General features: G+C 32.4%; 2 protein-coding genes across 2 annotated transcripts; one reads left to right on the top strand and one right to left on the bottom strand.

Moving 5' to 3' along the window:
* Positions 1–9: 9 nt before the first annotated feature.
* On the bottom strand, positions 10–5,994 carry LOC122578336 (uncharacterized protein PFB0145c-like). The gene is made up of 5 exons (XM_043750279.1): positions 5,837–5,994; positions 4,556–4,793; positions 4,030–4,458; positions 3,093–3,693; positions 10–1,107 (listed from the first exon to the last, which is right to left on the bottom strand). The coding sequence occupies exons 3-5, from the start codon at positions 4,398–4,400 to the stop codon at positions 145–147; spliced, it is 1,935 nt and encodes a 644-aa protein (XP_043606214.1). The 5' UTR covers positions 4,401–4,458; positions 4,556–4,793; positions 5,837–5,994; the 3' UTR covers positions 10–144.
* A 10,396-nt stretch (positions 5,995–16,390) lies between these two features.
* LOC122611318 (probable prolyl 4-hydroxylase 7) lies at positions 16,391–20,544 on the top strand. The gene is made up of 7 exons (XM_043784326.1): positions 16,391–16,751; positions 16,844–16,933; positions 17,032–17,089; positions 17,346–17,450; positions 18,535–18,768; positions 19,375–19,438; positions 20,057–20,544. The coding sequence occupies exons 1-7, from the start codon at positions 16,660–16,662 to the stop codon at positions 20,350–20,352; spliced, it is 939 nt and encodes a 312-aa protein (XP_043640261.1). The 5' UTR covers positions 16,391–16,659; the 3' UTR covers positions 20,353–20,544.
* Positions 20,545–21,341: the final 797 nt, after the last annotated feature.

The raw sequence follows: 21,341 nt of genomic DNA, 5'->3' as shown, positions 1-21,341 counted from the left end.
CAAGAAATATAAGGCAAATCAACTACAAAAACATGTTAACATGTCAAATGTAGAACAAAATGATAAAATGATGGAGCAACAGGGTTAGACTAATTAGTTTAATGATATCTGAGAACATACACTAACGTCAACTACATTACCATTTCACCTCTTTGATCTTTTCTTGGTTTGTTTAGTAACCAATGTCTCTGAATCCCCCAACTCCCGGTTTCGTTTTCCTAAAGTACCCGACAAGGGAGACCGTGCGGCCACTCTCTTTGGTGGCCGGCCGACGTTCCTTTTTGCAGGGCTATCTTTACGTTGGCGTCCCCCAGAGCTCTTCTTCGACGCCTGGTCTTTCTTCCCTTCACCACCACCCTTGTTTCCACTTCTTTTATGCTCTCCTCCCCCTTTACCGTCGTTTTCTGGATTCCCCCCACTTTCCGATGTGCTTCTCAATGTATTCAACAATGGCTCATTGTTGGACCGTTTCATTCGGTTCAAAAACTTGGCTGCGCTTTGCTTCTTCTCTTCTGCTTCTGTTAGCTTCTTTTTGTCAGTCTTGGTGTTTGAAGTCTCATTACCAGGATTCTTTTCAATGCTCTTCCCCTTTTTCTTAGTGATCAAAGAAAAAGAATCACTTGATCTCTTTGGTGTCTCTCGCTTCTCCTCATCTAACTTTTCAGAACTCTTTAAATCCGGTTGTTCTTTTCTCTTATCAAGTCCAGACGAAGATGCTGCAGCTTTAGCTGTTATCGAGCTTCTTTTTCTACAAACTACCATCGGGACAGCTAAAATGGGTTTGTGAAGCAATGAATCAGGTGGTTCAGAAGCTCGTTTTGAGGGTAAGTTTGCAAGTTTTAACGAGGTTTGTTTATCCATCAATTTTGATTCCGTTTTTAGTTTCCTCTTGGACATCATTTCCTTTAGAATAAGTTGTCGAAGGTCCATAGCAGCAGTCGATTCTTGGGATTCTTTAGGGAAGAATACACGAGTGTTGTTAACAAAGAGGAGAAGATCTCTAAAGAACTTATCGTTGCCATCAGAATACCAGCCTTCTTTTAGTCTGGCTTGTAGTATCTCGTAATCAATGTGTTGCCTAATCAAGTTCTTGTATCTTTGTTTTTCCTGCAAAGTTAATGTGGCACGAAGACAATGTATTGATAATAATCAATGTATTGATAATAATAACTTATGTTGCATCTAAGATATGTTAATAGTATAAAAGATATCATGTCAGTTGCAGGAGTTAGGGGAAAAAATAATAGTAATAATAATAATAATAAAATAAAAGAAATATCATACTAAAGTATAATACTAATAAATAATAATATTAAAGTATCATACTAAAATATATTCATCCTCACAAACGAATGTTTACATACAAAGCCCTTTTACCATCTTACAAACATGTTCAACATCAATTATTCTTCATCAACCACATGTTCATATACATCAATATGGTTGCCACAACTCACATCTATATAATTAATCTTCAGATGGCAACTTCGCAGCTTAAAAAAGTGCCTAGAAGTCTAGAACTGCCCTAATATCAACACTTAAATACAAGTCTTTCTTTTATACAGAACATACATGCATATTAACAGTACTTGTCTTCTTGGTTTTAAAAATCGCAAAGCGCAGAAAAGTGACATGGTCCATTTCCAAAGCGAAAAAGCGGCCGGATTTTCGTAGGCCAGGCTCACGCTTTTGAAACAATATTTATATAGCATTCATAAGTTGTAACGCAAAAAATTTTAAATTAACATAATATATATTGTAAAACAACTATTAAATTAAAACAAATAAGATATACACATTGATGCACGAAGGTTATAATGATGCGCAATGATTTACAGTTGAGAAAAACTGATTGTTTTAGTTTAATAGTTGTTATATTTTACCATAACCAATATATATATACATATATATATATGGGCCCTATATATATATATATATAACACCACTCTAAGTATCAAAAACATGTTTAAGTAGCAAAACAACCTAGCATTCAAGTTTTTGGCAAAAATTCATGAGCAAAACATTTAAGCGTACAAAAAGACGCAACTAAATCGCCACAAAGCGAAAGCCCGAGCTTTTTAGGTCGCCTTGGGCTGTGCCTAAGGCGCGCTTTTTAAAACCAAGCGTACATTATATTTTAAACGAAAGTTTACTTAATACGAGTCTAATATTTCAACATCAATTATTCCTCATCAACCACATGTTCTCCTCAACTCGCTTCTCTATAATTAATTTCAAATAGCAACTTTCCAGCTTATAAAAAAAAGCCTAGAAGAACTACCCTAAAAGCAACACCTTAATACAAGTTTTGGTTTCAAACAGAATATATATGTATATTAACAGTACTTATATTATATGCTAAACCAGTTTTGGTTCAGTTAAGAACTATTGGATTCTCTTAAAGTACATCATTCTTTAAGCTTAACTGGTATTCATCAAAGCAAATGATAAGTTGGTAACTATCCCAAAATAAATGGGTAAAAGGAGGTTTTTCCTTGTTCAAGCTACCCTAGTATAGATCAACTAAAACTTAAATCAAATTACAATTAAATGTTACAAACATCCTCAATTCAATGTTATTCATTCAATTCCATTGTCTTGCTAAAGCTCAAGAACTCATTAGTCGTTTATGCAAATTATTTTTATTAAACTTGACTCTCTCAGCCTCTATTTGGCATGCTAAGGAAGGGAGGAGGCAAGTTTGATGCAATGGAAGCACCACAGAAGATAAAAAAAGAAAAGAATATTTGCTCAATCAATGGCCCCAAAAGGAAGAAAAAGAAGCCAACCAATTAGTCAAGGTATGCAGTTGAAAGCAATGTTAATATACCAATTTCAAGATTTACAATACTAAAAAAAATATCATACTAAAATACTTTGAAGAAAACATATATATCTAAAATTTTAAAGAACCCAAGATCTACCATATTAAATATTTTTATTTTATTTTTTAATTAAAGATAAATATTTCAAATCTTGACCACAAGGCCACACCTTATTCAGATTTTTTTTAAAAAACAAAAACAATACAAGAAAAGATATATACATATATATACAAAACTTTTAAAAATAACAAAAAAAAGGAAAATGACCTGCCGATCAAGCCGAGGGCGATCAAACAAAGCCGAGCCAACTTTATGAAGCCGAGCCAAGAAATCCACCAAAGGCAAAGATCTAACAGGAATACTATCCGTCGATTGATCATCTTCTTCATCTTCGTCTCGATCTTCATCTTTACTTACAGCGGACCCTCGCCGTATCCTATCGCCTCCTCTCTCTTCTTTTTTCGACTTGCTAGCCGAGCTTTGTACATCTGAATTCTCCTTCATTCCCACATTTTCCTTTTCCCCCGCAGTTCTTTCCCCCTCACCCGGTTCACTCTTCACCGTTTCAACTTCCACCGGTCCACCTTTCTCTTCCCCGGGACCTGGTTCCTTCCCATTTTCCAATTTTCCTTCCGTTTCCATATTCACATTCCCATTTGATCCGTTCACTGATTGGTTATCCCTGTCAGAAACTGTCTCGTCCTCGTCGGAACGTTCTCCTTCGCCTGAAACCACCCTCTCCGTCGCCGGAAACTTCACCATAACTTTTTCATCTTCTTTTTCTGGTTTTTCCGGTTCATTTTCGTTATCTAAATCCAACGATTTTTCATGTTCTTCCTTTAGCTTCTTCACTTTTGATTGCAACTTCCTGCTTTTTCAAACAAAACAAAAATCAAATCTATAGATACACAAAATCGATACGTATAGCTATATATATAGATCTATATATCTATATATCTATATATATATATATATGGGGGATGGGAATATAAGGCTGTTAGGTACCTAAGCTTAGATGCCGGACACCCACATATTAATTTTTTAAACCATAAAAATCATGGGGCCCAGGCATTTATTCATCAAACAATATATAATAAAATATTAGTATATGAGGGGTTCCACACCTAAGCTTAGGTATCGGACAGCCTTATATTCCCTTTTGCCTATATATATTTATAAAAATTTATATCCACAATATCATTACGAGATATAAAGATCGTAATTTTGGAGTTGAGTTTGCAGTTCTAAAACACGTTGTCTTCTCAGATCCTTAAGCCAAGGGATATTATTATCATTATTATTATCAATAGAAACTTCATCAATGACATCATTATTATTATTATCATCATCATCCAGAACGACGTCATTTTGGTTTGTATGATTAAACCGGCGATTGAGTTCAGAGTATTTTTGTTGACAATGAAGAGGAGTGATATGGGTCGGGTCGGGTGTCCGTTTTCGTAACTCGGATGAAATGGAGTCCCAGTTTTTGGTACCGTAACGGTTGACGGCATAAGCTAATAATAGCTCATCCCATGTTCCCCATGGTTCTGGTGGTGGAGATGATGACGTCATGTTGTCGGCGGACGGTAGTTGTGATATGTTTATATAGTCACTCCAGTAGTAGAACAATCTGGAAGGCAACAAAAATACAGTAATTAGATTAGAAGATAAAACAAATAATAAAGAGATAGAAAAGATAAATCTTGACAAATAGATTATGTGGGTACCTTTGAAAGTAGAAAAGGTGGAATCACTTTGAAAACCCAAATAAGGAAATAATTAAAATAAAGCAGTGGATCGATTTTCAAAGAGATTCGTCCGCCCTCAATCTAGTATGTTGGACAGCAGATATCAGATTTCAGTTCGAATAGGATGTTGATGCATACAGAACTGAAGTTATGGAATGCCTAGCTCAGTAGCATAAGTCATAAGTGGTAACCTGTTGGTGGTGTGTATCACCTGTGACTGTAAGAAACTACAGTCAAATTAATGAATTATAGATACATGTACACATGATTTACCCATATATAAACTCACTCCTACAAAAGTTCAGTCTTTAGAGTCCTAGAATTCTTGCATATTATGCAAGAATTGTTTCAGTACCTGAAGACTGACCTTTTGCATATATACAAAATTAGCAATATATGGTGATACACACCATATAAACACACCATAATCTAGGACTCTAAAGACTGAACTTTTGCATATTATACACTTCGGGTTTTACTATATTGCTAATTTTAACACCTGCTAGTAAAATAAGACCTGGTCTAATTCTAAGTAAATATAACCCTACAATAATCCTACATAAACAATACAGAGGTTAAGTTTGGTCTAAACAATTATAGGTTGTAAATAGGTTGAACCGGATAATCCAATTAACCAATGAGCTGAGTTCATGTTACATTGTGGATCAACAGGTCACTCACCAAGCCATTTAGTACTAAACTTGACAGATAAAACATCATATATTATATTCTTAAACATCCTTATCAAGTTTCAACGTGTATACAACCCAATTAACCCGTTTGAGTGACTCGGATTCCGGTTCACCCGATACAAATTGCCAGCCTAAAAACAACAAACTACTAACATAATAACGCTACTCGGCCATTTCTGCACCTTTCAACCCCTAATGAAGTAACTGTTGCGACTTACATATTGTGATTCAGACAGTAAAGCTGCATTAAGAGACGTGATCTGATCACGCATGTCCTTGACAGTTCGACGTAAAATAGAAGCTTTGCCACTGACTCAGAGAAGTACAGAATTTTAATTTGAATCAAAAATCGATAACTTAACCGATATGAACTAAACTTGGCCCTTATGCTAATAACTTAACCTATACTGTAATTTGAATATAAAATCTCAATCACAAATTAGTATTATAATTTCACCATGTGTGTGTATGTATAGCCTAATCTGAGCAAACACAAATCAATTATAGATCAAAGATACATCATAAATATGTCAATTGAGGGCAGATTTGGCGATTGAAATGAATTTACCGGATTTAGCGGAGGAGCTCCAAAATCAGATGAGATGAGGTGGCGGAGCTCAGGTGGTGGAGCTCGACATCCGGCGAGAAAACCCTAACCCGGTTTTTTTGGGTGGGTTTTAGTGTCGGGTCGATTAATTAGAAAAACACTAGTAAGCCTAGTGGTGTTTGATCAATCTTGCTAGTGCTCGAAAAATTGTTAAAACATCGACTAAAATCATGGTCCCCCAGTCGACCGAGTACCCACAATAAACTCCCGCCTCCCCATCTTGTCAAGTCAAGTCCGAGTCACAAGTTCTCTTATCTCGATACACACAAAATAATGATAAACGTGAATCTATTAAATAATCTTACGTTTAATTTTCAAATTTTGAAATAGAGAAAATCGCGACAATAGCCAATTTTCATTGCGATCGTACCAAAATAGCCAAGGTTTTTTGAATTATCACAAAATAGCCAACAAAATCGCAACAAAAAACGCAAAATCGCAACAAAAAATGACAAAATGGCAACAAAAAATGTCAAAATCGCAACAAAAAATGGAAATCACAACAAAAAAAATGCGAAATCGCAACTCGCAGTTCGCAACAGTATGACTTTGACTTTTTTTTTTTTAAGATTACTAGTTTATTATATTAGACATGAATACAAAACTTCAAATAAGCCCTAAACTTTCATTAATTTTAAAAGCACAATACAACTAAATAAAACATAAAACATTAAGAAATTAAAACACATAAAACATTAACCTACAACACAGACAAATAAAAAAAATTACAAACTTAATAAAAAGAAACATACATAATAATAGTTCGTAGAACAAGAACTATTATTAAGTTTTTTTAATTTTGTGAAAAATAAAAATGATATAATAAAATAATAGATAAATAGTATTATGTATGTTTCTCTTTATTAAGTTTGTACGAACTATTATTATGTATGGATCTCTTTATTAAGTTTGTAACGTTTTTTATGTATTTGTGTTATAGGTTAATGTTTTGTGTGTTTTAATTTCTTAACGTTTTATGTTTTAAATAAATGTTATGTTTTATTTAGTTGTATTGTGTTTTTAAAACTAATGAAAGTTTAGGGTTTATTTGAAGTTTTGTATTCATGTCTAATATAATGAACTAGTATCCTTAAAAAAAATAGTCAAAGTCAAACTGTTGCGAACTGCGAGTTGTGATTTCGCGTTTTCTGTTGTGATTTCCATTTTTTGTTGCGATTTTGGCATCTTTTGTTGCGATTTCGCCTTTTTTATTGCGATTTTCATTTTTTTTTTTGCGATTTTGTTGGTTATTTTGTGATAATCCAAAAAACCTTGGCTATTTTGGTACGATCGCAATGAAAATTGGCTATTGTCGCGATTTTCTTTTTGAAATATTATGTTACCATTTTTAAACAATTATGTTAAAATTTGAACTTTGGTATATACTTTTAAAGTTCTATTACATATAATTTCAAAAATACTTATGTTTATTTGTAAAATTTCAAATCCGAGTTCTTCTCGATTCAAGTCCGAGTCACCAAAAACTCCCGACTCCCGCCCTCGCCGAGTCGAGTCCGAGTCACGAGTTCTCCAACCTTGACTAAAATACGATCATTTCTTTTAATCGAATGTAGGATTAATACCCGATATTCCGATAATACAAGGTTGAATTTTGGGACCGGAATACTAATTTATGTGTTTAATAATATAGGGTAGTAACGTTGTGTTATCGAGTTGTTTTTTAATGGAAAGGAAATGAAAGCAAATGAAATAAAGATAAAAGAAGGAAACATGTTTATATTTTGTGTTCTTGAGTTATATAGAAATGAAAGGAAAGGAAATGAAAATAAAACATTTTTATGTTCTTGAGTTAGAAAGAAAAGAAATGAAAAATTACAATTTGACGATTATACCTATTAAAGCTTTCAACAATATTTATACCACATATCTATACGACTACATCTTTGTTCACTTTAATATCCAGTATTGACATAGAACAAGTACTTGGAAGCAACAAAGAGTACCATATCGAATATATATCTAATTCTCCAATGTAGGATAAGTCAAAATTACATCAAAAGCCATAAAGTATATGTTATCATCCATTATACCTCTAGTAATATATCAAGAGATTCTAGTGTTATTCATCGGAACAACACAAAATATGTGAATATGAGATTGGATGTTTTAGATCTGATAACCACAATCATAAATGGAAAACCCTAAATAATAACAAGAGGAAAAAAAATAGATGATTTGGGATGTAAAAAAGTTTAATCACCTGAATTAATCAACACAAGTTAGATGGGTAGGTAAAGGGATCCTCAATTTGGCGCAAAAAAAAGCGGCACATGAGTGTGAAAAAGGGAAGAAGATGAAGGAGTATTACATAAGGGATATATCAAGGGTAGATTAGTAATTGTGCAACATGTCTCATCTTTTTCCTTTGCAATCGAGTGGGCAGAAAATTTTATAAGAAAATTGTAGTTGAATGACCCGTTAGTTTCCTTCTATATCAATTCTCTTCCTTTTAGTAAAAATCTCGAGAACCCAGTTTTTATAATTTTACTTCCATTTACTTTCTTTTTTTCCTTTATTCTTTTTTTCCTTCTAAATTATCATCTTCTTTCCACTATCAAAGCTCAAATCATCCCCAACAACGCCTTATGAAGGCGAGTGCCCATGATTTGTTTGCCCCATGTTTGGCGAGTTATTTGGCAAGATTGCACTTCAACTTTGGGATCATATTGACACGCAACTTTCAAAGAACCCGATGGGAATGGAGGAGACCAGTCCTTAAAGTTTCTATTGCCTCATCCCTATCCAACGGTGCTAGGTCATACGCCAAAACTCCAAGGATCTTGTCATTCTCTCTTTCCGTATCTTCCATTCTTTGGAGTGTCCCTTTGATGAGATCATACATGTCCACTATCATCTCAGAATCTTTATGTCGACACAGTTTGTCGTCTATTCTCTTATGCATACTCCCCCTAAAGATGTCGATTATCAGTACCACTAAGAAGACGTTCAACAGTTTTATCCATAAACACCAACAAGACAACCGTAAAGATGGCTACTATTACGTAGCCGATATTCTTGATTAAGACAAGCCCCCCGACTAGGCCCCACGTTTTGTACTTCACCCTCAAGGCTTCAACGTGAAAGCATTGATAGTTTTCCATCAGTAACACTAGCAGGTCTGATGCGGAATCTTTAAGATTCAGGGTTGTCCCCTTCTCGAATTTGGACAACCGATCTTCACAGGGAACAACGAGTAGTTTGTCGACCAAGATTATATTTTCATGCACCTTTCAATAAAAAAAATCGCAGTTATCTCCGTCTTGCACGATAAATCGGCCCACTTCTGCGACTTCAACCGTGTTTAGCAACTTGGACCAGGAATTCTCTTTGTTGGTGTACACGTCATATAACCCGTCTGGCCTTAGAACAGAGTCTGTGGGTGGGTGATGCACCGAGATGGGAAGCGAATTGGATTTGACCATTATGGGGTTTATGAATCGAATCGAATATAATAAATTAATAATTTGAGGATTTAGGGAGGCCGGTGGGATTCTTTTATTTTTTTGGTTTCGGACTAATTCAATATAACTAGTATTGTACCCGGTCGTTGGCCGGGGATAAGCAAATGTTTTTGAAAAAACAAAAGGAATATATTAAAACCATAAAGTAAAAAGAGAACAAGAAAAAAACAAAAGAGAATACAAAAACTAAATGAAAAGGTTATAAAGAAACCAAAACTTACATGTCAAAAAGGTATAAAAACCAAATGTTTAAAAGTAAAATCGACTATATAATGCAACAAAAGAAAAAGAAAAATATGAAATACGATAAATAAAACAATATATATAGCATTTGAATTAAAATATAACATTTTAAAAAGTTATAAAAGAACAATATGTAAAGTGTAAAAAAAGTATAAAAAAACAAATGTTAAAAAAACTACAGAAACAAATTAAAAAAACAAATGTTAAAAAAACTACAGAAACAAATTATATAAGGTTAGGGGGTAAATTAAAAAGTTATAAAAGAACAAAATGTAAAATGTAAAAAAGAAATAACAAAAAAAAAATGCTAAAAAAAGATTTAAAAAAAAAAATTATATAAAATTAGAGGTAAAAATAATAAAAAAGAAAATAGGAAGGGTAGAAAAGAAATAAGAAAAGAAAGAGAGGCCACAAAAGAAAAATGAAAAAAGAGAAGGGGCAAGATGAAAAAATTAAAAAAAAAAAAAGGAATGCAAAGGGTTTCAAACCCCTGACTTCATACCCCACAGGCATGAACACAAACCATTCCACCGAATATCTTTCTTAGTTGTGTATGGAACAAATCTAATATATAAATTACATCTGCATATAAGGAAAAAGAACCTACTGTTCACGCGAATTTAGTTTAAATAGGATATAATTTGGGCTTTAATATGTATATCTATATATAAGAAGAAAATTAGACTCAGTCGGTCTTTCCAAATTCCCAACGGCTACTTAATCATATTGTTACCATAAATAAAATTACCATATTCAATTCCATGTAATTTGACTCAATGTATAGTTTTCTCAAATTTGTGTGTTTTGTAAATAATTTTTCTAAAATAAATACAAAACACCTTTTTCTATTCTATTTAAAAAAAAACAAAAAAATCGTCTTTCAATATTTTCGGTATTTTATAAACCTCCTTATTCTTATTATTTCTAATCCTCATTACCTCACTGTTAAATTTATAATGTAAAAACAATCTTAACTTGGTAATTATTTTCTTGTTACTTACAAATGCACTTACTAGAATGTGTAGGATCTACACTTAAAGATGTATATGACAAGGTTGAAGAAGTACAAGGGTGCATAGTGTATTTATTCAAGTTCGGATAAAAGATAGCAAGAGATAAAGAGATGGAGAGTGCTAAATGTAACTTGCAGATTATATAACCCTGCTTAGGGTTTGGAGTCGAGCAGTTTTTCACACACACATATTCTTACATATTTTTGATATCTTTTTTTTCTCTCGATCGTTTTGGTTGATCTGACAAATTGTGTATCTAAGTAATATTCTGCTATTGTAAATCTAAACATATTGTTTAGATAATTCTATTTCTTTTGTAAGAACAATCATAAAATAATAATAATAATAATAATAATAATAATAATAATAATAATAATAATAATTGGCTAATCGGGTCAACCGATCTATATTGGTTTTGATTTTGTTCATGGTATCAGAGACATGTTACTTTGATTGAAGTATTTTTTGGTTTTGATTTCAGATTTAGGGCGTATTTCGTTGTGAAGGCACTATGGTTTTATACGGAGTATATGTTTTAGAAATTAGACAAGTTGCAACGTATCACATGGGGCCAATACGCAAGATATCGACTTTTGACAAAAGCATACCCATAAAAGTCAAGTCTCTTTTTTGTTTTTTCTTCGTAGACAACTACTATTAAAATATAATGTAACTTAATCTATATATATATGTATACTTCGTTATAAAAAAAATAGCTTTTTTACTTTTAAAAATCTTAAATGTTATAACATACATTACAAAAATATTATTTTTTTTCCTTCTAAATTATCATCTTCTTTCCACTCATATAGCTAAAATACCCTTAATGAATTAAATTATACCACCAGTCTCTTAACTCTTAAAATAACTACGCTAATCATTATGCTAGTTACCTTTATTTTAATAGCTTGCACTACTCATCGTCATCACTACCTGTCGCCGTCGTTGTCACTACATTACCACCGCCATATTGCAACGGGCAACATGGTAGTTGTAGCTTATAATTCTTAAACATACTAATCTTGGAAATAATCCAACAATGAAACCATAGTCATACACTTGGTTCGATTTTCTTTGAAACAATATTTCATGCCCAAATGATTTTTTAATAAATAGAAATATATGTATCACACGGCTATACAGTATAAGTATATTGTGTAATGCATATATTTTTGTGTATGATAAAAAAAAATTACATGAAAGTTACTTTTTTATCATCTTGTTACAATATTTTTGATGACTAAAAGATGTGAAAGGATCAATCAAGTGCAAGTATTTACCTTAGTTTCAACTCTTAATATGTTAACTTTGTAGCATATTATTACAGTGAAAATCAAAATTGTTTTATTCCATGTGTAATTGACAATTTGACATTGTCTAATTATATACTCCATTTGTCCCATTAAACTTGTTCACTTCTAAATTTTCAAAGTCAAACTTTATGAACTTTGACCATATATAGTTTTAGTTGTGTTATATCTATACTACTATATAAAAGTTATGCCCCATATTGAAAAGTTAACATTTTGGGGACATGCAAAATTACTATTTTAACCTTAATGAATTAACTTACACAACCATTACATTATCTTCTAAAAGATATCCACTTCTCTTTAAAATCAAATAATTTTAATCAAATACGTACACCACTTGACGCATCTATTGCCGTCACCATCCGTCGATATCACCACATCACTTTCATTGTCATTAACGCCGCATTGCATGGGTACCATGCTCGTAATAGTTGGTGAAAGTTAGACCAATGAAACACACATCTAAAACATAATCAATTCATATAACTTTCATTAAATATTACATAACACAAACAAAAATATTTATGGTCAAAGTTCGTAAAGTTTGAATTTGAAAATTTAAAAGTGGACAAGTTTAGTGGCACAGAGGGAGTAAATTATAAAAGGTTAAATGAAAGCTTGTCATTATTGTTTAGTGACGAGCATGGTACCCGTGCAATGCAGCGACAGTGGTGGGGAAGGCAGTCTAGTGGTGTCAGTGTTAAGTGGTGTAAGTTGATGTAATTGTGATAGTAGAATTTTTAGAAGATAAGAGCTTATAGTGTTAATTATTGAAATAAAGTTTAAAGTGTAAATTATAATTCATTAAGTACAAAACATAAAAAGTCAAAGGTAATTCTGGTAATTAAAGGTAGAATTACCTAAAACACAAAGAAACTATTTATTTTATAAAGAAATAAAGGTAAAGATAAACATAAGGCTATCTCCAATGCTACATCATAAGGGCGTCCTTGAGCTGCCACATCATATCCTTACAAATCCTTATACATCCTTATAAATCTTTGTACATCCTTACAAATCCTTCAAATCTTATAATTTTATCTCCAACCATACAAATATCTTTACATATTCTTACATATCCTTTTACCTCAACTAAAAACAAAAATATATTTTGTAAGGACAAGTAAGAGCATGCCCTTAGGTAAGGGCATCCTTCAAAAAATCCTTAGTTTTGGACAAACTTCAACGGCAAAGGATATCCAAAGGCACCTAAAAACACCCAATGGCACCCCATTGGAGACAGCATAAGGTGAAATGGTAATTTTAAATTGCGTGCCTAACTTGGTATGGACAAATGATCAAATTAAAACTCATAAATCATAAATGACAAAAACCTAACTAAAAGGGGAACTACCACAACACCACGACTTCGAATATGTCATGTACAAAACCTTTGTTAATCACCTCTTTTGGAAAATTGTTTATATATTGCCTCTCCCATGTTTCCTTTTGCGGGATTGGATTTTATTATTGTTGTTGTTATTGTAAGTTTGAAATAAGTTAATATATATATATATATATATAGGAAAAGAGAATATAAGGTTGTCCGGTACCTAAGCTTAGGTGTGGAACCCCTCACATACTAATATTTTATTATTTATTGTTTAATGAATAAATGCATGGGCCCCCATGATTTTTATGGATTAAAAAAACAATATGTAAGTGTTCCACACCTAAGCTTAGATACCTGAAAACCTTATATTCCCATATATATATATATATATATATATATTGTCGGTAAAGCAAAGAGAAAAAGAGGATGAATTCTCTCGCTTCTGATTGGTTGAAAGTTTTATTTTCTTGTATTTTGATTGGTTGGATTATATTTAGAAACTATTTTTAAATGTTGTTTTTATATTTGGTAACAACTATATTTAAAGGGAAAATATAGATAATAAATTTAAAATCTAAATGAGTTGGAAATCTTTTAATATAACTTAACATTCATAAACTCATACTTATGTAATAGATCTGTACATTAAGAAAATCAAAAGGCAAATGATATTTTGTTTCTAGCTAACATATTAATCAACTTTTATAAACTGTTTATTTATCAACAATGATTATTTATTTTCTCCCCACTAAAATAAATATCAAATGAACTAATATCAGATACGTTCTTTTCTGTTCTAAGATTATAAAATTAATTAAAAAGCCTTTAATCTAATACGATACATGTGTTTCTATAATGTATTTAAAGTTGTTTTTGTTTAAACTCTATCCTCGCAGCATTTCACATTTTAGTGAAATTGGCTTAATCTAATGGTGCGTGTGTTTCTAAAAAGATTATGAAGTTGTTTTTGTTTAAGCTTTGTCCTTGTGACATTTCACACTTTATTAAAATTGGCTATCGAGGGTTGAAGAGTTAGCCCTGATTGATTACAGTCTTTATCTTATTATTGGCATGAAGTATTTTGTAAAAAGCATTGTATAGAAATAACCGAAGTAATATAATACTTTGACTACGTTAAAATATAATATAACTAGATGTCCTTTATAAAAAAGATACATTTCTCTTAAACAGATAATTGAACTTAAAAAAAAAACTATTGATAATATCATTTACAAACTTAAAATTTTGTTTGGCGGGTCGACTTAACAACTTGAAAACTCAGCTTGAACCGATCCGAGAAAATCATGTTGGTAGGTTAACAAGTTGAAAATCTCTGATAGTTTCAAGTCGAGTCGGATATTGTGTTTCAAGTTGAGTCGGGTATTATCAGTCTGGTTATTGTCTATAAACTACTTAATCATACATTTACAACAACTTAATGGTATTGTGCAAGGGTTTAAAGATTATCTTAATTGTATGTTTAATTTCATACTAAACATCATTTTGGTATATGATAAGACGTATATTTCTTGCAATGTCTGATATATGTAACTTTTATCGACCGGGTATTAAACTAGGGCCGGGTTGAACTTTAAGATCAGACACTTCAACCTGGACCCGACTCCGGTCGACCCAAGTTGACCAAACTAATAATTATATCAAATCAACTTTTTTTTAATTGAACTTTAAGATCAGATCACTCAACAACTTATTTTAATTTTAAGATCAGATCACTCAACAACTTGTTTTAATTTTCAAATAATTATATCAAATCAACTTTTTTTTTTGTGTAGACATTTAAATAACCGCTATTGTTAGTAAGTCTGTCAATGGGTTCGGGTTGGCGGGTAAAAAACCTGTGACCCTGACCTGACCCACTAAAAATTTCAAGTTAGAAATTTCAACTCTTACCTACAACATGTCAACCCAAACCAACCATCAACTTGAACTAAATTGGTTTGGCGGGTTAATAGGTCGAGTTTTGGGTTTTCGGGTCAAATAGGTCGGTGGGTAGACGGGTTGGCGACTTAATTTCACGTCAAATAGGTTATATGAGTTGTGGGTGGGTGGGTTGATTTCAGGTCAAATGGGTGGATGGGTCGACCTGTTAAAAATTATTATATAAACTTAAAAATATTTTCAAGTTGGAGGGTTGACATGTTAACCCAATAGGTCAACTGGAACCTAACCCAAAAAATAAAAGTGAGTTGGCGGTTTGAGATTTCACAACCCTAACTGGGTTGTTTTTTGGGCCGCTTCCAGTCCTGGTTTTGGGTTGAGTCAAGTATTGACAGACCTAATTGTTATGATTGTTAATTGGGTCGATCTGTATCGAGTTGGATTTGGGTCAAGTGAGTTGACAAGTCAAATAGCTTATTTTCGAGTAACCCAGTCACCGACTAGGTATTAATCTAGTTACTTAATATTTAAGATGCAAAAGTTGACTATATAAGATTTTGTTAAGGTTTTGCCTTAAAAAAAATTGATAGGATAAAAGTAAATATTGATTCTCAATATATTGAAAATATATAGCTTTTCCAATAACGTTATGTGATTTTTATTTGAAAAAACTATTTTTTTTTCCGTAAAACTTTGTTTTGACAAATATAAGGTTTTGATCATTTAAAAACTAAAATTTTCGTGAAAACTAGAAAACTGATCAAAACACACTGTGATCTGAATTAACACAATGTGTTTTTAATATGTTTTTCTAAAAGACATTGTGTTAAGTTCATATCACAATGTGTTTGAACAATTTTTTGATTTACAGCGCTATAAAAAACACACTGTGATTTAAAATTTAACACAACGTATTTTAGATTACACAATAAAAACACATTGTGTTTTATAAAAACATAATTAAAACACATTGTGTTAAATTCGAATCACAGTGTGTTTTGACCAGTTTTTTATTTTACAAAAAATTTAGTTTTCAAATGAACATTTCACCTCACATTATTTGTATAATCCATTATGTATAACAAATTTATTATTATTACTTTTAAAAAAATATAAAAAGTATTAATAATTATATAATCATTTTCGTTGAATTAATTGACTGTTTCTTCTCAATTTCCCTCTTTGTTCTTTTCTTCTTATTCTTATTCTTATATTTCTTTTCGTAACCCAAACACACAAACAACATTTGCTATGTTTTCTTCTTTATAATTCTCATACCAACCCATCCATTTGAAAATTCAATTCACGTTTCTTAAATCCAGTGGGCGCCCATAATAAAAACCAAACCCGACCCATTTCATTATATCTACCCATCTTGAAATTACCCAAATTACCATCTTCCATTACTAACGAAAAAAAAAAGAAAAAAAATCATAAATCCCTTAATTGATCAGAATTTAAATTCTGATTAAGGGTTTTTGAGATTTATCAAAGATCTAAAATGGGTTTTCGGGTTTTAATTTTTTATTATTTCCTCTGTTTTTTCTTGGTTTTTCCCAATTTTTCCATACAGTCTTCAAACATACGAAAAATGTAATCTTTTCATTTTCTTTCGATTAAAGTTTGTAAATTTTGGCTTAATCATGATGAATAATTAATGGGGTTTAATCTTTATTTGTTTTCAGACGCGAATCAGTGATTAGATTGCCAAATGGCGATTCTTATGGTCACCCTTTTAATCCCACCCGGGTCACTCAAATTTCATGGCATCCCAGGTTTAAATTTCATTAATGTTATATATCTTTATAATTTTTTATTTTTATTTTTTACAATTATGTGTACATATAAAAATTTATGTGGAATTTATGAACAGGGCTTTTTTGTATAGAAATTTTTTAACAGATGCAGAGTGTGATCATCTTATTCAGTTGGTAAGTGTTCATTTATCATCTTACTTATGCTATTTATTTATTATAATCCTTATAGTTTTTTGTTAAAAAGATAAATTACATTTTTATGGATTTTAGGGACTATTTGGATGTGCACTTTATTGAAATTCTTTTTGACTTTCAGCAACTGGTTATTTCATATTATCGTGATTTTATATGTGGCATTAGCGACTTTTATTTTTATGTCGAAAAAGAAGCAAATTCATTTGCTAACATGATATGAATTTTGGGTGATTAGGCAAAGGATAAGCTTGAGAAATCTATGGTTGCTGATAATGAATCCGGTAAGAGTATTGAAAGTGAGGTTCGAACGAGCTCAGGGATGTTTCTTAATAAAGCTCAAGTAAGCTAAAATCTTCATTACTAGCTTTGTCTGTTGTATATGCTGATTTATATTTCATTTGGTTTTAAGTCCCATAACGTTAGAACCTAACAGAAATCATCTCGCTTGGAATTGTATGGAATGCACCGCTTTTTAGTCCTTTGAAATGCAACATTTTTGTATTTTTGGTTCTATAGAAAATAGTTAGTGAGATATTTTTCGGCTTTGAGCTAGGACTCGGGACCATCTTCTGTATTAGGTGATTTAGATCTATCTTAGGGAGTGTCTGGATGTGCCCTTAAAATGATTAGAGTGATCTGAATAATCAGATAATGAGATATTCATGGGCTTAAGGTTTGGGATAGTTACCAATACTTGGTAAAAATAATTTACATCAATGAGATAATCAGAAATGAGATGATCATGGAATTATAAGCTCTAAACTGATATTGTATCAGTTATGATGCACAACTGTATATCCCTTAGTCTTCGATAAGTTCAAACAGACGTCCACATGTTATGTTGGCTCTTAATTTCTTGCTTAGGTGCATAAGGTTTTGATTCTAAACCATTTGGTTAGTTTTTGTGTATCTGTTATTGTGTTTTTCCAGATTTCAAAAGTCAAAGAGATTTCGGTTTTTGTATTATGAGTTGGTAATTTCTTCTTTGAACAGAAAATATGAAATTATAAACGGTCAACTAGCAAGGTGCTAGAGAACCTAAAATACAAACACCAATATATAGACATCAAACCAACTACACAATCTAGATACCTCCCGGGACTAAAATTGCTAAGTTTGCAAATGGGATAAAAAAAACTTATGCCAGTTACAAGTGACTTGAGACATAAGAAAAATCCCCACCAATGGAGGCCGAGCCACCGGTTTTCACTCCACGGTGTTTTTGATGCAACCCATACTAGCCCCAGGGACCCCAATACACGAAATGACCAACAATGATAACAATCACCAATAGCACGCAGGCTACAACACCGCCACTAAACCAAGTTATGAATGACAGATGATTGAGCTATAAGGTTTTCGTTTTGAGCTTCATCAAGTTATGAAATTATTATTTTCTGACAACCACCTGTGGATGTTTGAAGGATGAAGTAGTAGCTGGTGTTGAATCAAGGATTTCTGCCTGGACGTTTCTTCCTGTTGAAAATGGAGAGTCTATGCAAATATTGCATTACGAACATGGTCAAAAATACGAGCCTCATTGGGATTACTTTCATGATAAAGCCAATCAAGCGTTGGGTGGTCACAGGATTGCCACCGTGCTAATGTATCTTTCTAATGTACAAAAGGGTGGGGAAACTGTGTTTCCTGAGTCTGAGGTATGCTTTATTTGGTAATATTGATGGACTATAGTCAGTAGTGGTGGCAGGGCCGTCTTGTTTGGTAACCAGTCAAAACAGGTTTGGGTTGAAACAGTCTTTTTTAGTGCCGATGAATGGGCCAAGTCTGGCTTGTTTAGCCCGTTAACACTTGTTTTTGTCTTCTATAAATAATTGATGTGCTGGCCTGTTCAGTATGATTACAAAAGTAAATATTACTACATTAAGAAGCTAGATTTTTGAACAAAAGCAGTTTTGGTCGTTTATACATTAAGAAAGTAGACTGTAGATGACTTCCAACCCATTTGATTCACTCCCCATTTAGCTCATTTTATGCATTTGACTTGTTTGGGATATAACACAACTCAAACTGACCCACTTTTGAGTAAACATGTTAAAGCGCTTTTAATAAGTGACCGAGCCAGGACGCTCTGGTGCAGTCAAGTGCCTTTCAAGTTTTGTAATTAGTAGAAATGTTGAAAAAGCCAGTATAAAAATTATAAGTTATTTAGCTTTGTAAATATGGCACTTATAGATTCACCGTTCTGCCACTGATATGGTACTTGGTGTAGCCTGATTGTCATTTTTCTCTTGTAAAAATTACAGATTAAAAAATCTCAACCCAAAGCTAATGAAGATTGGTCAGAATGTGCCAAAAAAGGTTATGCAGGTATGTTTTTCTAGCCCATGGCAGTCGTTAAAAACAAAAGCTACGGGGTACTTCAATTCGACATTGATACGTCATACTCCACTCTTTGTTCCGTGAAATAAACTCCGCTCAACCTGTGTCACCTGACATTAAGTTAAATAAATTTGCTTTATTGTATGTCAACTATCCGAGTCATCCCTTCGTAGCAACAATATGACGAAAATGTATCTACCTAAATCTTAATGATACTCTGGAATTTATGCATTGGGAATGGGATTGTACCTTTTATATGTATAATTTTGTCGTTTTAAACGGATTGTTGCGACTGTATACTGTTTTTTTTTTCAGAGGATTAGTCGTTGATTTAAACTGATTTTTGCAACTTGATGCCCAACAGTTTCATTTTACTTTGGGATTTTGGGTTAAAAATTCAGAGAAGCGTGTAAGAAATTGTTACAAGGAAACTGACCATTGAGAGAAATGTCAAATTCTCTCTCTCTATCGGAAGCTGATATTTCTTCATCTTTGCTAAAATGGGCCATTTTTAACAAGAAAAAAAGGACTTTCTTAAAGATATAGTCAAATAAAAAATTCATAGATCTTTCTGAATAGTTGAATGTTTGACTTCTGAATTCATAGTGAAACCGAGGAAAGGTGATGCATTGCTGTTTTTTAGCCTTCATCCCAATGCTACAACTGATGCATTGAGCTTGCACGGAAGCTGCCCGGTCATAGAAGGTGAGAAATGGTCTGCAACAAAATGGATCCATGTTAGGAACTTTGACAAACCAGACAACACAAGTGACGATTGCAAGGACGAAAACGTGAATTGCCCAACATGGGCTGCTAGTGGTGAGTGCCAAAAGAATCCCGTCTATATGGTGGGGTCTGCTGAAGGTGTTGGGTATTGTAGGAAAAGCTGCAAAGTATGTTAGTAGATACGGATTTCCCGTTCTTATATTATATAGTGTCTGTCCTTATTTCTTTTCATATCCCCAATATCGTATGAAAATTTGGGTATAAACGGAGTCACTGTATGTAAGCTGAGTTGTGGGGATATGGAAAAAGCAAATAGATATATAAGTTGAAGTTTTACAGAAAATGGAAACCAACTATCTTTTCATGAAGCTGTTGAAGTTTGTCAATCCAGACGTGGGATTGAATTGTTGGACATATACAACAGATATAGAATAATGTAAAGTGTAAACACTCAAAAAGCTATGGAATCGTTAATGACTAATGACAGTCTATGCAATCTCTTTCTCAAGAATTAAAGAGTAAATTCGTCATTCGAATAATATAAATATTTTTTGCCCCAAAACATAGGTAAGAATGCGTTTTCTGTTATGTTTAAATAAGAAAAGTAAAGTAACAAGTCGTGTGAATTTGTGTGTTTGGTTGTCAAATACTTGAAAGGTCATATATTGTGAAAAATGGTGTCTGTGATGATATAAAATATACCGGGTTGTCAACTTTTTGCCACTAGTATACTCATTATAAGTAAATAGTCTAAATTGCCATTTTATTTGACATGTTAAAAGAAGGTTATGTATTTTGCAACTTGCATTTTTGCTTGTTGAATCTGTATATTGTAATGTGGATGAATTGCTTGGTGTGTAGTTGCAGCATATATATAGTGGTAAACTGGTAATGCAACAAAATAGTTGAAATGAAAAAGGGCTTGATTTTTTTTCCAAAAAGAACATGGAAGCTACTACATTGGTTGGGAACTTCGACAGGATTCATTTGTCTGAACCTACATTAATGGCAAATGCCAGTGGTTTAAACTTTGAGAGACAAATTTGCTCTTCTAGCATTTTTACAGTAATAAAAAACAATTAATTAAAAAAAATCCTGATTGCAAAGTGTTGGTGAGTAGACCTTTGACTGGTTTATTTTCAAAACTATTTCAATGTGTATTCAA

The sequence above is a fragment of the Erigeron canadensis genome, chromosome 8, assembly GCF_010389155.1.
Source record: "Erigeron canadensis isolate Cc75 chromosome 8, C_canadensis_v1, whole genome shotgun sequence".
Lineage (NCBI taxonomy): Eukaryota > Viridiplantae > Streptophyta > Magnoliopsida > Asterales > Asteraceae > Erigeron > Erigeron canadensis.
The sequence above is the reverse complement of the archived record's forward strand: the minus strand, read 5'-3'. Positions and strand labels throughout refer to the sequence as shown.

Coding starts and splice junctions, on each gene's coding strand:
- LOC122611318 (XM_043784326.1), top strand. CDS start 16,660: ATGGGTTTTCGGGTTTTAATTTTTTATTATTTCCTCTGTTTTTTCTTG. Junction 17,090..17,345: donor GTGATCATCTTATTCAGTTG/GTAAGTGTTCAT, acceptor TTGGGTGATTAG/GCAAAGGATAAGCTTGAGAA. Junction 19,439..20,056: donor TGCCAAAAAAGGTTATGCAG/GTATGTTTTTCT, acceptor CTGAATTCATAG/TGAAACCGAGGAAAGGTGAT.
- LOC122578336 (XM_043750279.1), bottom strand. CDS start 4,400: ATGACGTCATCATCTCCACCACCAGAACCATGGGGAACATGGGATGAG. Junction 3,694..4,029: donor AATTACGATCTTTATATCTC/GTAATGATATTG, acceptor TTGAAAAAGCAG/GAAGTTGCAATCAAAAGTGA. Junction 1,108..3,092: donor GCCCTCGGCTTGATCGGCAG/GTCATTTTCCTT, acceptor TTAACTTTGCAG/GAAAAACAAAGATACAAGAA.